At 45.6% G+C, this 14,335-nt stretch overlaps 1 protein-coding gene across 5 annotated transcripts in view; it reads left to right on the top strand.

The window, feature by feature from the left end:
• Window positions 1-4,516: 4,516 nt before the first annotated feature.
• The window catches only part of NR3C2 (nuclear receptor subfamily 3 group C member 2), a 309,953-nt gene continuing 300,134 nt past the window's right edge, over window positions 4,517-14,335 (top strand). For 2 of the 5 annotated variants that reach the window (XM_081077095.1, XM_081077092.1), the window contains exons 1-2: window positions 6,997-7,236; window positions 12,495-14,244. In XM_081077095.1, coding sequence (XP_080933221.1) covers window positions 12,497-14,244 — 1,748 coding nt within the window. In that variant the 5' untranslated portion in view covers window positions 6,997-7,236; window positions 12,495-12,496. Of the gene's footprint in view, window positions 4,903-6,180; window positions 6,287-6,996; window positions 7,237-12,494; window positions 14,245-14,335 lie in introns of those variants that run through there. The other 3 variants (XM_081077096.1, XM_081077093.1, XM_081077094.1) reach the window with 3 other exon arrangements.

The raw sequence follows: 14,335 nt of genomic DNA, 5'->3' as shown, positions 1-14,335 counted from the left end.
GTTGATCAAAATGTTGTCTTAGTTGTTACTGACAGCTGTTAAAATGCTGCTAAAAATATAGTGCCAACTACTGAAAAGCTAACTGCTCCTGTGAAGTCCTAATGAGAAATTCTAAATGAGTTGCGCATCAAGTTCAACAGAGACTCTTGTGTTTCCCACACCTGACCAATGGATTGTTTCACTTTTCTGTGCTTATTATTGCACATAATATCAGAGAAACAACCTCTATACATAATTCTAATGAGCACACAAAGCATGCAGTCATTTATGTAAGATTAGCAGTCATTTAAAAGTGATGAATTCCCTGTATGAAACCAAGAAAAAGAGCAGAGAAAAAAATAAATTGAAAACATCTTTATTTTTTGATAATATACTGCTCTAAGTGCCCCCGTTTTCAACCACTGTACATTATTTCTAAATTTAGAACACCATGTAGGCACAGTGAAATCTGATTTGCTTCTAATAATATGGCATACTAATTGTGATGCATGGGCTGTTTGGTGATCTGTCATCTCAAAATCTGGTCATACAAGTGTATTAGGTTTTTGTATTTTCTATTTAAAATGACTACAAATGAAATTAAGATAAACTGATGAATAAATAGTTAGGTAAACAAATACAGAAATTAATGAGTAACCAAAGCTAAGAAAAATATTCCAACTAGTCTAGAAAACTGAGTTTGGTCTATTTTGGATATTAACAAAAACACTGATATGTTTTGTATTTATCTTCTGATCCACAATTTCTTATTTGCTTGCAATGTTTATAAACTGTAGCATGTGTGTTTTGCAATAAACAAAGAAGTTCTATCTTATATTATTCTCCTATTCATCTTCTCTCTCCAACACCCCTTCCTTTCTCTCTCTCTGACTTTCTCTGTCTTTCTCAACTCTTTCCAACAGCTGGTAAGAGACAGGAAAAAAAAAAAAAAAAAAAAACCTAGCTTTTTAGAAAAAAAAATTACTAGCATGGCTAGGATTTATTAATGAAGTTAACTATGACCAAATGCTTAGTCTTTAACTTTTAAAAATTATTAGATTAAATGATATGATACCTAATGGTCTTTACTTTCTGGTCAGCAAATAAAGACATAAAGGAGAGGTATTTAATACATTTAAAAATATATCCACTTTTTTTTTGGGGGGGGGGCTTATGATTTCATGGCTTAAACAAGTTCATGCCTTTTCCCGGCTCCCCACCCCAGTGTCAGCTGTTTGAAGAAATGAGATTAGGATCAGGGAACCAAGGGGTGGTTCTACTAAAGCTGAAATAAAGAGCAATGAAAGATTTTTCCCAACACAAACTTAGATGACATTAGGCTTTGTATCTGAAGTTATGTAATAGAGGATGTGATGTCACTCATGTTAATTGCAAACTTTGAGTCCTGCAGTTTATGGTGGCAAACCTCAGGAAGTTTGACACTAATGGGATAAGGGAGGGAGGAGGTGTCCTGTGGTACAGTGACTGTGAATGGAGGGTGAACAATTGTCAAAAAGGACATATCTGATTTAAGATTTCAGACTATTTAGCTGCTGTAAATAGTCTCCATCTACTTGGAGATGAAGTTGATGCCCTTTTCTGTGCTTTTCCTTTTCCTTAATTTTTATTTCTCTTAAAAACATTTTCTTCCTTCAGCAAAGAAAAAAAAATGTTTAAAAGAATGAAAGGAACAGACTGTGTTAAGAGACAGCCTTAAAAATAAGTTGTGACATTTCCAGGCATACACTTTTTAAAGTTGACCGGGTTCCTTATTAATGGGCATTGGAATGAATGTATTCCAACCAACCAGAAACCCCTGCATCCCAATCTCTTATGGAGTCTCTCAGAGGCACCCCTTTTGGAGTGATTCCAACCAAAACCAGTGTCACTTTCTCTTCAGATGAGGGAGCTGCAGACCTCGTCCTGGAGATGTCCTCCCTTCCCTTCACGGTGGTACAGGACCACCTCTTATGTGACAGCCAGCAAAAGTAAATAAAGAGAAGAGAGAAACTTAATTGTTCAATCATTTGAGTAAATATCTAAGTACTCAGCTATCCAAAAACAAATAAAGGTTTGTGTATTATTAATTGCACAATCCCCTAATATCTCTCCCAAAGGGAAGGAGAAGCTGATATCTATGGGCAAATGGACCACTTCTTGAAGTTATTTTGGTGTGAAAAAGTTTCAAAATAATATCTATGTATGCTTAAAATCTCAATCTTCGTTTTATAATGCCAAACTATTTTAAAGACAGGGAAGATAAAAATTTGAGAATGAACAAGAAAAAAACAAAAAACATCTAAATTTCTAAAACGTTATCATTCTAATAACCCCACTTTACACCCTAGTCTGATCCCTGACAAGTTGTCAGTAATGGAATTTATTAATTAAATAGAGATGAAGGGTATCTGTGTATAGAATGTGCATGGTAAATAATTTTGTAATGGGGAAAAGAATAGTCAATGCCTAATTTATCAATTTTGTAAACAGAGTTCACATCATATAGGTTACCGTAAATAAGGGTTTTCGCTAACATTTCATTACAAACAATTTCAAATACAAAAAAGTTGAAGGAATTTTACAGTGAACACCTGTATACCAACCACCTCCATTCTACCATTAATGTACTATATGCATGCTTTATCACATATCTATCCATCTGTCTCCTTGATCAATCCATGAATGTCAGTCCATCTTATTTTTTTTAAATACAGACTTACTTTTTTTGTTTGTTTGTTTTAAGTATGTTTTTCCAGGACCCATCAGCTCCAAATCAAGTAGTTGTTTCAATCTAGTTATGGAGGGCTCAGCTCACACTGGCCCATGAGGGTATCCAACCAGCAACCCTGGTGTTAGGAGCATGGCGCTCTAACCAACTGAGTTAACTGGCTGCCCCACTCCATCTTATTTTTGATGCATTTCAAAATTCAATTCTTGCAGTCAGTACACTTCTAAATAGTGGTTCTTTAAAATTTCATGGAATACATATTAATATGCTAATTTAAAAATACATTATTCAATTATTATTTTCTTGATTTCACCGAAAAATAATGCCTTAAGAACTTCACATTCCCTATAAATAAGGAAAGTGAGGCAAAAGATTGTTTTGCTAGAGGTCAAAATGCCACCTTGCGCCATCTAAGAACTGAGTAGTGCCAACACTGGTAGTTGATGGATGCAAGGGGAAGGTCGATATTCAGAGTGGGAATGTGGTTGAAGACAGGCAAGGATTGTTTTAACAGGGCAGCTCTGTGTTTAACATGGTTTTGTGTGGGAAGGGATTAGCAACTTTCACAGCTATTTAGGAAGAAAACGGGAAAGAACCCAGAAAAAGGCGGGGTAGGGGGTGAGTGATCCAATAGAGTGTAGAAAAAGGAGGGTGAAGCAAGAAAAGGGGTGTGTGTGGTCAGTTCTCGAGTTTAACTGAGTCATAATGGACAACAAGCAGGGAGCCTGTAAACGGTAGTGACACGCACAATGCATTCCCCCCACCACGCCCAATCTTACACTAAGGGTAAGTGTAACGGTGCGGTGGAAGAGTCTGGGGCTGAAGTGTATCTCTCACACGTGAGTGTGCGTGAACAGGAACACATCCCCAAATGGGGGTGATCTCTCAGGGAGTGATCTGTCGGGGGTGGGTCACCTGGGACTTCGGGGAAGCTTGGGAGCCGAGAGGCGGCTCCGGGGGTCAGCGGGAGCAGGAAAATCCCTGGATCAGGGGGTCACAGCTCCATCCTTCGCCCCCCTCCGCCACGAGCTCGCGCGCCACAGCCCGCCCTCCCTCCTCTGTCGCCCCTTTCACTTTCGCGTCTGCGTAGGTGTCTGCCCCGGCGGGTGCGGGGGCGCGCAGGGCGGCGCGGGGACGCGGCGCTCCGCGATCCAGGGGGAGGAGGGGGCCTGGCGCACCGCCCCTTCCTAGGCTTGCTCGGGGCACCCGCCGCCGTTGGCGTCTCAGCCGAAGCGAGACCTAGGGGACCGTGGCGGCCCCCGCTGCTCACCCCCTCTACCTCCGCGCTCAGACACACCGCCCTCCCTCTGAACCCCCCCCACGGTGGGGGTGGGGCAGCGGCGCGGCGAGCCCGAGAAAGGAAAGGAGCAGCCTCCCCCAGCGGGCAGCGAGGAAGCAGGAAAAGAAACTTTTCCCTCCCGCCCCCGGCGTGTGGTCCCCAGCCCGCGCCGCCCCACGCGGATGGGAACTGCACTTGAGGCCGGGTGCGACGTTAGGGCCGGACTTTGGGGGGACCTTGCGAGGGGTGGGAGGCTACGTGCATTGGGGTTCCGTTATCCCTCGGCCTCCTCGCTGCCAATAACCTGGGTGGTGAGGCCGCCAGCCCCTGACGCCCCCAGCTCGGTTTCCCACCTGCCTTGGCTGGACGCTCTGCTGCCTCCTCCCGCTGGTGAGGGTGTGACCCGGGGAGGGGGCCGCGGCGCCGCGGGCTCCCCCTACGGCCGCCACCGCCCCCCCCGCACCATGCGCGCGCGCGCTCCGTCGCCCGAGCTGTCACCGGCCACCCCTAGCCCGTGGAGGGGGCGCAGAGAGCCGCACTGAGAGGCAGCCGGCGCGGGATCATCCCGTGGGACTTCCCAGCTCCCAGGGCCGCTGCCGTCAACGCCCGGGAGACCAGCAGCCCCAGAGGGGCTGGCCCGCGGCCGACCGCCGCTGCTGGGGGCGTGCAGGCACCCGCTTCCCCCTCTGCACGATTTGGCGCCGGCGCCTCGCCTGCTTCTGCGGGCTAACAGCTCTACTGTTCTAGTGCTCTACCCACCGTTAGTAGGGTGACGGCTGGGATTACCACCTTCTGCATCCTTACCGCCGATCTGACTTGCTAGTGGCTGCAGCAGCGGCAGCGGCGGGAGTCTCTCTGGCCCCCCACCCCCACTCCCCGCCCCGCGCCCCAACCTCCCCACCATGTCCTAGAAAAGGTGAGTGCAGCGACACTTGGCGCTAACAGCGGCGGGAAGGGGACCTGAGGAGCGCAGGAGGCCCTGGGGAAGTCAGGGTCCGCGCAGAGGGTGCGGGTTGGTGAACCGAGGTGGGCTGCGGGCAAGAGACAAGGTGCCCGCCAGGCCGCCTCCTGGCAGGGGCGCTGAGTGGCAGGCGGGCGAGCGATCGCGTTGGCTGTCCCTGCACGGTTCTAACCTAGATCTTGCAAGAAGCCGAGATCCAGGGCAGGACCAGCTCTCCATAAAGGAGGTAAAAACTTAGTAAAACAGACACGTCCATTCCTTTAATAATGAATAATTTGGCAGCACAGGTTGAGCCGCAGCCTCCTCGCGTGCCGGGGCGCTAAGTCCCGGACTCCCCTAGCCCCTGCTTGCAGCCCTTGCTCGGCCGGGGTACGATCGATGCCCGATTACTCATCGGGCTAGGACAGCGCGCGTGGAAGTTGGGACACTTGGCTGGGACTCCTGGCTGCGAGGGGCGCCAGGGGCCGCTCCGCGCAGGGGAGGGACTGCCGAACACCTGAGTCGGGGGCTCTCCCGCGACGCCGCTTGCCGCACCCGCTGCCAGGGAGTTCCCTACCTGAAGCGGATGGGAGTTCTGGGTCTTCTTGCGTTCGGGGTCTGAAATCCCTAAGCTTAATTAACTGTAAGGCGAGGAGGGGCCTCTGGGCACAGGGTGCACGCTTCCCCCACCCTCCGACTTACGTGAGTGCGGGGCAAGGGTGAGGCGGGAGGCAGCACAGCTGCCGGCGCCGGGCTACGGGTCGCCGCGGGCCGGGGACCAGATTTAGGTGTGTACGTCACTGGAGCTGACGCCAAGCCAGCCCGGAGCCTAAAACCGAGCCTCATACGCGACGCCTCAAAGTCTTTAGAAATCAAAGTTAAGAAGTCCATCCTTCTGCTTAGTAACTACAGCGTTTGGGTGGTCAGGAGGAGTCCAGGTGGGGGTGGTTGGAGGGAAACGGAAATTTTTTGCAGACGCTGGATACTTAGAAAACAGTTTGGTTCCTTCTCCCCTTCTTTATGTTTCTCCCAATTATGTGCACTCCCCCTACCCATCACAGGGTGGATATCCTGGACGGTAAGCTTTCTTTCAAATTGAACTAGTGGAAAAAAACAACCCTAAAGTAGTAAATACGGCAACAAAATTATAATGGAAGAAGAGCGGCAGTTCTTGACTCTGGCACTTTTTTTTGTGTGTGGGGGGGGGGGACTAGGGTGGGTGAGAAGCTCTGTTTAAAGGGTTTGGCTGCACTGAAGTCACCCGCTTTTCTTGCACGGTTAAAACAAGGAAATTCAAATCGAATGGGAACGTGATCCTTCTGCTCGCTGGCAGCGGCTGCTGCGGCTGCTCTGCTGAGAGGTAATTCGGTAGACCCAGGAAAGGGGCGTGGAGCGGACCTCAGGGGTCGGGTGAAGCCTCCCCCCCCACCCCCGGGAGTCCTCTCCTGCACGCGGACGCTGTGGGCGGTGCCTGGGCAAGGGCTGCCTCTCACCTGGCGCTGCAGGTGGAGAGCATTAGGGGACTACACCTTAACTGGCTATCGGAAAAACCGGCTTCTTCCGCGTCCGCACACTTTGCACGTCTTTACAGAAATCTTACGGTCGGCCAGGAGAGCAAGGAGGGCGCCAGCAAGTTAGAGGCGGTCGAGCAAGGGGGGCGAGGGTTAACATACGGAGGGTACCTACAGCCTAACGTCGTAGCCGCTGCCGGACACCCCAAGCACCCGCCGCTGCTGCGGCTTTAAGGAAGCTGCGGAGCCCAGGCTGTGTCGCAGCAACTTTGTATCAGTCATGTCCTCCCGGTGACTGACAGCTGGGATTACCCAATGAGAATCCCGCCTGACCCATGCAGCGTGGAACCTTGCTTTCCTCTGGGCCAATGGGAAGGGCTCAGGGGGGCGGGATAGCAACTTGAACTTTATCTGGGCATGTGACCCGCTTTTAAAAGGGCCGGCCCTGGAGCTGGCCCACTCCCCCTCCGGGCTTTCGCCCGCCCTCGCTCCTTCTCTCCTTATTTCGCCCGATCAGGCCCTGCCCCTACCCCTGGCCCTGCCCCGTCCTCTCCGCCCCTCCGCGCCCGGGGTGTCATTGGACTAGGGAGACGCAAGCCAACTTAAGGCAGCTTGGAGGAAGCCCGTGCAGTCACCTGGGTGCCAGAGCGTTGCCGCCTCGGGCTCTCCCGCTGCAAGGGGAGCGGCACTCGCTGGCCTGGATGTGGTTGGATTTAGGGGGGCTCCGCAGCAGGAGTGTCGTAGCGTTGGCGAGCGCTGCAACAGGTAGACGCCTAGAGACGGACCCCAGCCGAGACAGGTGTGTAAGGGGTGCGCGGCGGGGCGCCTCTTGCCGGCCTGGGCGTGCGGCCGCGGTGCGGGAGCGTGCACTTTGCAGGGAGAAGTGGCTGCGTAATCCGGAGGCACAGTCAGTATGGTGCTGTGTGCTTGTTGTTTTGTTTTGGTTTTCCACTTTTCCCCCCCTTTGGCCGCCAGAGGACTATTTTGGGAAAGTTGGGCCACTTTGGATAAATGCCCTCTAACGAGCAGCTTTCAGCCGCCTTTGGCAGTGGGAGGTCTACACCACCCTTCCCTTTACCCAAAGATGAATTTCGAGTCGTTTGCCTTCTACAATTTTTAAAGGACGTTTGAATAATATATCTTTCTTCTATCAATTGCGGAAGCACCCAAATCTCAGCTGGAGGTGTAGCTTATTAAGGGCAGTTGAAGGAGATAGAGATCCTGATAGATCCTGTCTGAAAGGGGCTCTGGTAATTCGTGCATTCCCCGGTCCCCGGTATTCACGAAACTCTTGAGAGAGACTGTGCTTTCTGTGTCATCAGTTGGGATTCTAAAGGCAGAGAAGGAATGAAGCTTCTTTTGGTGGCATCCGTACCCTCCTACTGAATTTAGGGACATGGCTTTTCCTACTGAATTTTAAGAGACCAGGTTTAAATCATTCTTTATGGCACCATCGGTTTTAACTATTACAAAAGTTAGGAAAACTTTGATAGCAGACAGGGTTTTGAAGCTGAATTTCAAATGCACTAAATTGCCTTTTAACATTGGTATTGCCGTTTCTCTGGGTGCTGTTATTGATGATCTTTACACAGTTATGATAACAGCGTTCTCCATCTGTGAAGTTCTGCTATGAAGTTTTAATTTTATGTTTGACTTCATGGCACGCTATCATGGAAGTGCGTGAGGAGAGAAGTTTTAAAAAATAATCTAAAGGCGAGCTTTTTCCTTTAAGGGAGAAATAGTTTGGTTTGGGGATTTTGGAAAGATCAGGTGGCTCAGTGAATTAGGTGAGTGAATAGAAATCAGGTGTGCTCAGTTCTAACTGGTTCTCCCGCTCTCTTAGGTGACCTTGGGCCGGTTACTATCATTTACCTCATCTATAAACGAGGGGAACATAATAATGGTTCTGTAGTGGGGATGACAGAAAAATAGTTACATACAACAAACTTTTACAACTATGCAACCAGTGAAAATTGTGAAATTTTTAAGGTTCTGGTCATTAAGATGCCGTATTATAATGAAATAACTATAGAAAATGATACATTTAAAATGGGACATATGTTTGGGAAGAATATTAAAAGTGAAAGTGTTTTCACATGAAAGACAAATTTGCAAGAATTTTGTTAAAGATATTCCTGAAAACAACTACTTCCTTATGGAAAAGGGCAAGTTAACACAGGCTGTAAAACATAAAATTTTAAACTCAGATTTTTCCTTTGTAAAATAGTGTTTAAGAGCATATATATGATTTAAAGTAGAGCATTTAGTCCTGCTTTTCCTTACTTGAAATTGCCTTTATGTTTTGTGAGGAGGCCATTTGCATGAAAATTAAAGGGTCATAAGGGTTTTTTGTATTTGTCCCAAGAAAGTCTCTGTTATAATCCTCATTGCAAAGGAGATATATTTGATTTTGTATAAGCTAGATTTGTATACCAGTATTTTATATGTTAGTAACAAAAACTTTCCTTTTCCTTCTGGATAGAAGTTCTATGAGTATCATATTCATCAACTAATATTTTTAGTATGCATTGCTTAGTTCACGTTGACTGAAATTCTGCTCAAGACTTGGTCATTATGCCAATTCCAAAAGTATAACCTGGGTTTCCTGGACAACATAGGAAATAAATTCCTAATCTGATTTATTTGTTTACAGAGAAGACTAACTAAAATAATAGGGAGAATTCAGCCTAACATATTTCAATAAACCTATTTTTTTAAAAAAAATCTGATCTTTGAAAATGTTTACAGTGGAAACCATGCAGATGCTCCATTCTTTCCTGTTTGTTGCCAATCTTTATTTACTTTGTTGAGAGGTGCGTTTGGTTGGTAGATGAGGAGAATACCTTAATCAAAGCTAATTGAGATTTCAGCAAAGCCTTTTGCATATTCTTTAATAATTGCCCTGTCCATAATGTGGTGAAATGCAGGCTATTTTATGGTATTGTGAAGGGCATTTAAGGCTACCTAAGCAGGACTCCGAAGTTGTGATCAGGTGCTTGTTTGTAGAGTGCCTTAAGATTGTCCTTACCAGCCATCTCCCACACAGATTCTCTTCAAATCTTCATATAGCTTCAGACATCTGAGATATGGCTCCTGCTTTAGGGCAGAATGATGAAAAGCATCCCTCAGAATATTAGTAAGTGTTCTATGAAAAAAGGGTGCATGGTCAAATTGTTTAGGGAGTATTGGATTCCGAAGGAAACAGGTTTCTGCGCTGTAGAACTGCCCAGGGGTCTTAGCATGCAGACTTATGCACTGTGAAACTTCAAAAAAGCAGTAAGTGGTGATCCTTTCCAAAAGACAATTTGGAGGATGGATTTTTTTGGAGAGGGATCTGCATGGGGATCCCCCTTCAGACTCAGGGCAGAGAGGCCTGTTTCCAGGGACCAGAGAAGCCAGAATGAGGCTGCAGGTGTGAACATGGGGAGGGGTAAGCAGATGGAGGCCTTAGTAAGGGTGCCTAGGCAAGGGTGACTTCCAAGCATTTGGGTAGAGGCTGGTGCAGTTTACCTAGACAGGGCATGTGGGTTTAGGGCCAGGGTTCTGGGGGAGGAGGGTGGTACACAGATGGAGTTCAGTTTTGAGCACGGATAGACATATTTCTTGCAATGTTTAATGAATTTGGAGCTGAAACATCTGTACTTCAGTTATATATCCATTCAAGTTTGTTATGGAGAGGGCAGAATATTCTTAGGTGGAATTCAAAGAGGCACATGATATATACTGGTATTTTTCAGCCTGTGGCTGTGACTAAATGGTTTTTCAGTAAAGTAGAAAATACCAGTATTAGCCACTTAGGTTCCATTTCACTATATAGTTGTTTTTTTTTTTCAACTATTACCTGGCTTTTATCCACACTTAATTTTTTTGGCTGGAATTACTAGATAACCACCTCAGCTTTTGCAACTTGATTGATTTTCCAGTGTTTTGTGATTGATTTATGATTAGGAATTTATAGAATGATGTTCTTTAAGTAAAAGTGGACTATATAACTGGTATATTTTAATGTTCACAAATTAGTGAGTATTGATTATACTAGTTCAAAAATTTTTATTTGCACTATACTATCTGCTTGGGATGCAATTCATAAAGTTTCTGCCTTCTGAGAACTTAAAATATAGTATAAAATATAGACAAGTAATCGGTAATTAAAATACTCACACAATTTGCACATTAAATTTCATCGCAGAGCCTTGTGACATCTAGTGCCAATTTATTTAGTAGAATCATCATTATTTTTTTGTGTTAGTTAATATAAGTTCCGTAGCAAAAGAACTTCTAGACTCTTTTTGTTTTTAACGAGAAGGATGGAGGTAGTGAGTGGCAGAGGAAGGAAAGCAATGAGAGGCTGAAAGTAATATTTATGTGCAGAAGTGCAGAAATTGTGTCTTTTAGATCAGGACCTTTATTTGGGTCATAGATTGTTTACACAACTGGAAGGATCTGACAAATGCATACATAATAATTTTAGGACTTTCATATATGAAAATGTACAAATAAAATTTTTACTGAGAAGGACTTAATTTTCTTAAGAGTGGTGGTTGTCATTGGGGCCAGGGTGAGGGATGATTTCCTCCCCCCCCCCCAGGGACATTTGTCAATGTCTGGAGCCATTTTTGGTTGTCATAATTGGGAAGGGGGCTTGCTACAGTTATCTAGTGGGTAGGGATCACGGATATGCTGGACATGTTACAATGCACAGGGCAGCCCTCCATAACAAAGAATCATCAGTTCCAGAAATGCCTGTAGTGCCCAGGTTGAGATAACCTTGGTGTAGAGAGAGACATGGCATCAAATTCCAGCTCTGCCACTTAGCTGTGTGCCCCGTGCCTCAGTTTCCCCACTTGTATCATTTGGATAATACTGTTGTGAATCTTAAGGGGTTGTTTGTAAGGGTACATAAGTGTGTAAAAGGCTTATACTATTGCTGAGTTATCAACGTATAATGCCTATTCATGTATAATGCCTAAATTATATAAATATAGCCTATTATAATTATTGTGTCAATGAAATAAATGTATAGAGAGAGCCAGTGGATAGGATGGTAGATGTAAAACAGTCCTGTGGGCTGTCTGAGAACGGGGACTGTGCCTGTTTTGTTTACCACTATAGATTCAGTGACTGGTGGTAGGCCCAGGATGTAGCTCGCACTTGGTAAATATTTGTTGAATGAATGAACACCTAAGTTGTCAGGATCCGTCTCGAACTTCCTCCATTGACTGTTGAGAATGAAACTGTCTGTTGGGAGTCTTTTTAGCAGAGGGACCACTAGGTCAGGGAGCCTGTCAAAGTCCTCACCAGTATTGAAATAAAGAGAAGAGAGTCCTGACATTCCCGAGTGCTCATACAGCCTCTGTGAGCTGTGGGCTATTTAATCAGGATCTGTGAACCTTTACTTTTCAGAATTGACATTAAATCATCTTCATCACTAATCTATTTTAATAAACTCCTGTTGTTTTAGAAATAATTCTTCAATAGTTTCCCTGTGATAATTTACTTGATAATTTGATATTGGGAAATGGTCACATTAATCGCATTTCCTTATTGTTTTTAATAACACTGTGTCTCAGATATGGGATGCAGCTTCCCTAGGCCCCAAAGATTCGAAATGTCTTTGGGGTTTAGGAGATGTAATTTTAAACCTGACTTTGTCACTTATTAGGTCTTTGACTTTGGGCAAGTCACCCCCCTCACTAAATCCTCAGTTTTTTTCTCTGCCTCATCCTTCCCTAGGGTTACTTTGCATACTAAATAAATTGACATTTGTAAATATGCTTTGCAAGCTCTAAATACTGAATTATAGCAAATGTCTTACTTTTATTTTGGTGCAAAATAGTTTATATGATTGCTTCGTATAGCCTGGCTTCTGGACAAATTATAGTCAATACTCTGTTATATCAATACCTAAAAAGGTACCGGTTTTAATATAGTGTTGAAGTGTTGCTTATAAGACGTAGATTATGTATTTATAGCTTAGCAAATGCAATTTTAGAATGCCTTTTAGAGTAATACTGCTATAAATGACTCTAATTCATTTTTTTTAATGTGATTTGTTAGCTATGGAGACCAAAGGCTACCACAGTCGCCCTGAAGGGCTAGAGATGGAAAGACGGTGGGGTCCAGTCTCTCAGGCTGTGGAGCGTTCTTCCCTGGGACCTCCAGAGAGGACAGATGAGAATAACTACATGGAGATTGTCAACGTAAGCTGTGTTTCCGGTGCTATTCCAAACAACAGTACTCAAGGAAGCAGCAAAGAAAAACACGAACTACTCCCTTGCCTTCAGCAAGACAATACTCGGTCTGGGATTTTAACATCTGATATTAAAACCGAGCTGGAATCTAAGGAGCTTTCAGCAACTGTAGCTGAATCCATGGGTTTGTACATGGATTCCATACGAGATGCTGACTACACCTTTGATCAGATCCAACAAAGAAGCATGAGTCCAGCAAAGATTTATCAAAATGTGGAACAGCTGGTGAAATTTTACAAAGAAAATGGCCACTGTCCTTCCACTCTAAGTATGAGCAGGCCCTTGAGATCCTTTATGTCTGACTCTGGGAGCTCTGTGAATGGTGGGGTCATGCGCACCATTGTTAAAAGCCCTATCCTGTGTCATGAGAAGAGCCCGTCTGTGTGCAGCCCTCTGAACATGACATCTTCAGTTTGCAGCCCTGCGGGAATCAGCTCTGTGTCCTCCACCTCGGCCAGCTTTGGCACTTTCACAGTGCACAGCCCCGTCACCCAGGGGACTCCCTTGACGTGTTCCCCAAGTATTGAGAATCGAGGTTCCAGGTCGCACAGCCCAGTACATGCCAGCAACGTGGGCTCCCCTCTTTCAAGTCCATTGAGTAGCATGAAATCCCCAATTTCCAGCCCTCCAAGTCACTGCAGTGTGAAATCTCCAGTCTCCAGTCCCAATGTCACTCTGCGATCCTCTGTGTCTAGCCCTGCGAATATCAACAACTCAAGGTGCTCTGTTTCCAGCCCTTCCAACACAAATAACAGATCCACACTTTCCAGTCCAACTGCTAGTACTGTGGGATCCATCTGTAGCCCTGTAAACAATGCCTTCAGCTACACTGCTTCGGGCACCCCTTCAGGACCCAGTGGAGCCCGGGATGTGGATCCTAGTCCAGACACACACGAGAAAGGTGCTCAGGAGGTCCCCTTTCCTAAGACGGAGGAAGTAGAGAATGCCATCTCCAACGGTGTGACTGGCCAGCTTAATATTGTCCAGTACATAAAACCAGAGCCAGACAGCGCTTTCAGCAGCTCGTGTCTGAGAGGAAATAGCAAAATAAACTCTGATTCCCCGTTCTCAGTACCAATAAAACAAGAATCAACCAAGCATTCGTGTTCAGGCACCTCTTTTAAAGGGAATCCGACAGGAAACCCATTTCCTTTCATGGATGGCTCATATTTTTCCTTTATGGATGATAAGGACTACTATTCTCTATCAGGAATTTTAGGGCCACCGGTGCCTGGCTTTGATGGGACCTGTGAAGGCAGTGGCTTCCCAATGGGGATTAAACAAGAACCAGATGACGGGAGCTATTACTCAGAGGCCAGCATCCCTTCATCTGCCATCGTTGGTGTGAATTCAGGTGGACAGTCCTTTCACTATAGGATTGGTGCTCAAGGTACAATATCTTTATCACGATCAGCTAGAGACCAGTCTTTCCAACACTTGAGTTCCTTTCCATCTGTCAGTACATTGGTGGAGTCATGGAAATCACACAATGACCTGTCATCTAGAAGAAATGACGGATATCCAGTCCTAGAATACATTCCAGAAAATGTATCAAGGTAAGTTGGCTTTTTTGCCTCTTTTGAAAGTCATGGTTTTATAAAATGTTGAAGGTTAACATTATTATCTTTACTGTTGACAAATGTAAAC

The sequence above is a fragment of the Rhinolophus hipposideros genome (assembly GCF_964194185.1).
Source record: "Rhinolophus hipposideros genome assembly, chromosome: 16".
Taxonomy (NCBI): domain Eukaryota; kingdom Metazoa; phylum Chordata; class Mammalia; order Chiroptera; family Rhinolophidae; genus Rhinolophus; species Rhinolophus hipposideros.
The sequence above is the reverse complement of the archived record's forward strand: the minus strand, read 5'-3'. Positions and strand labels throughout refer to the sequence as shown.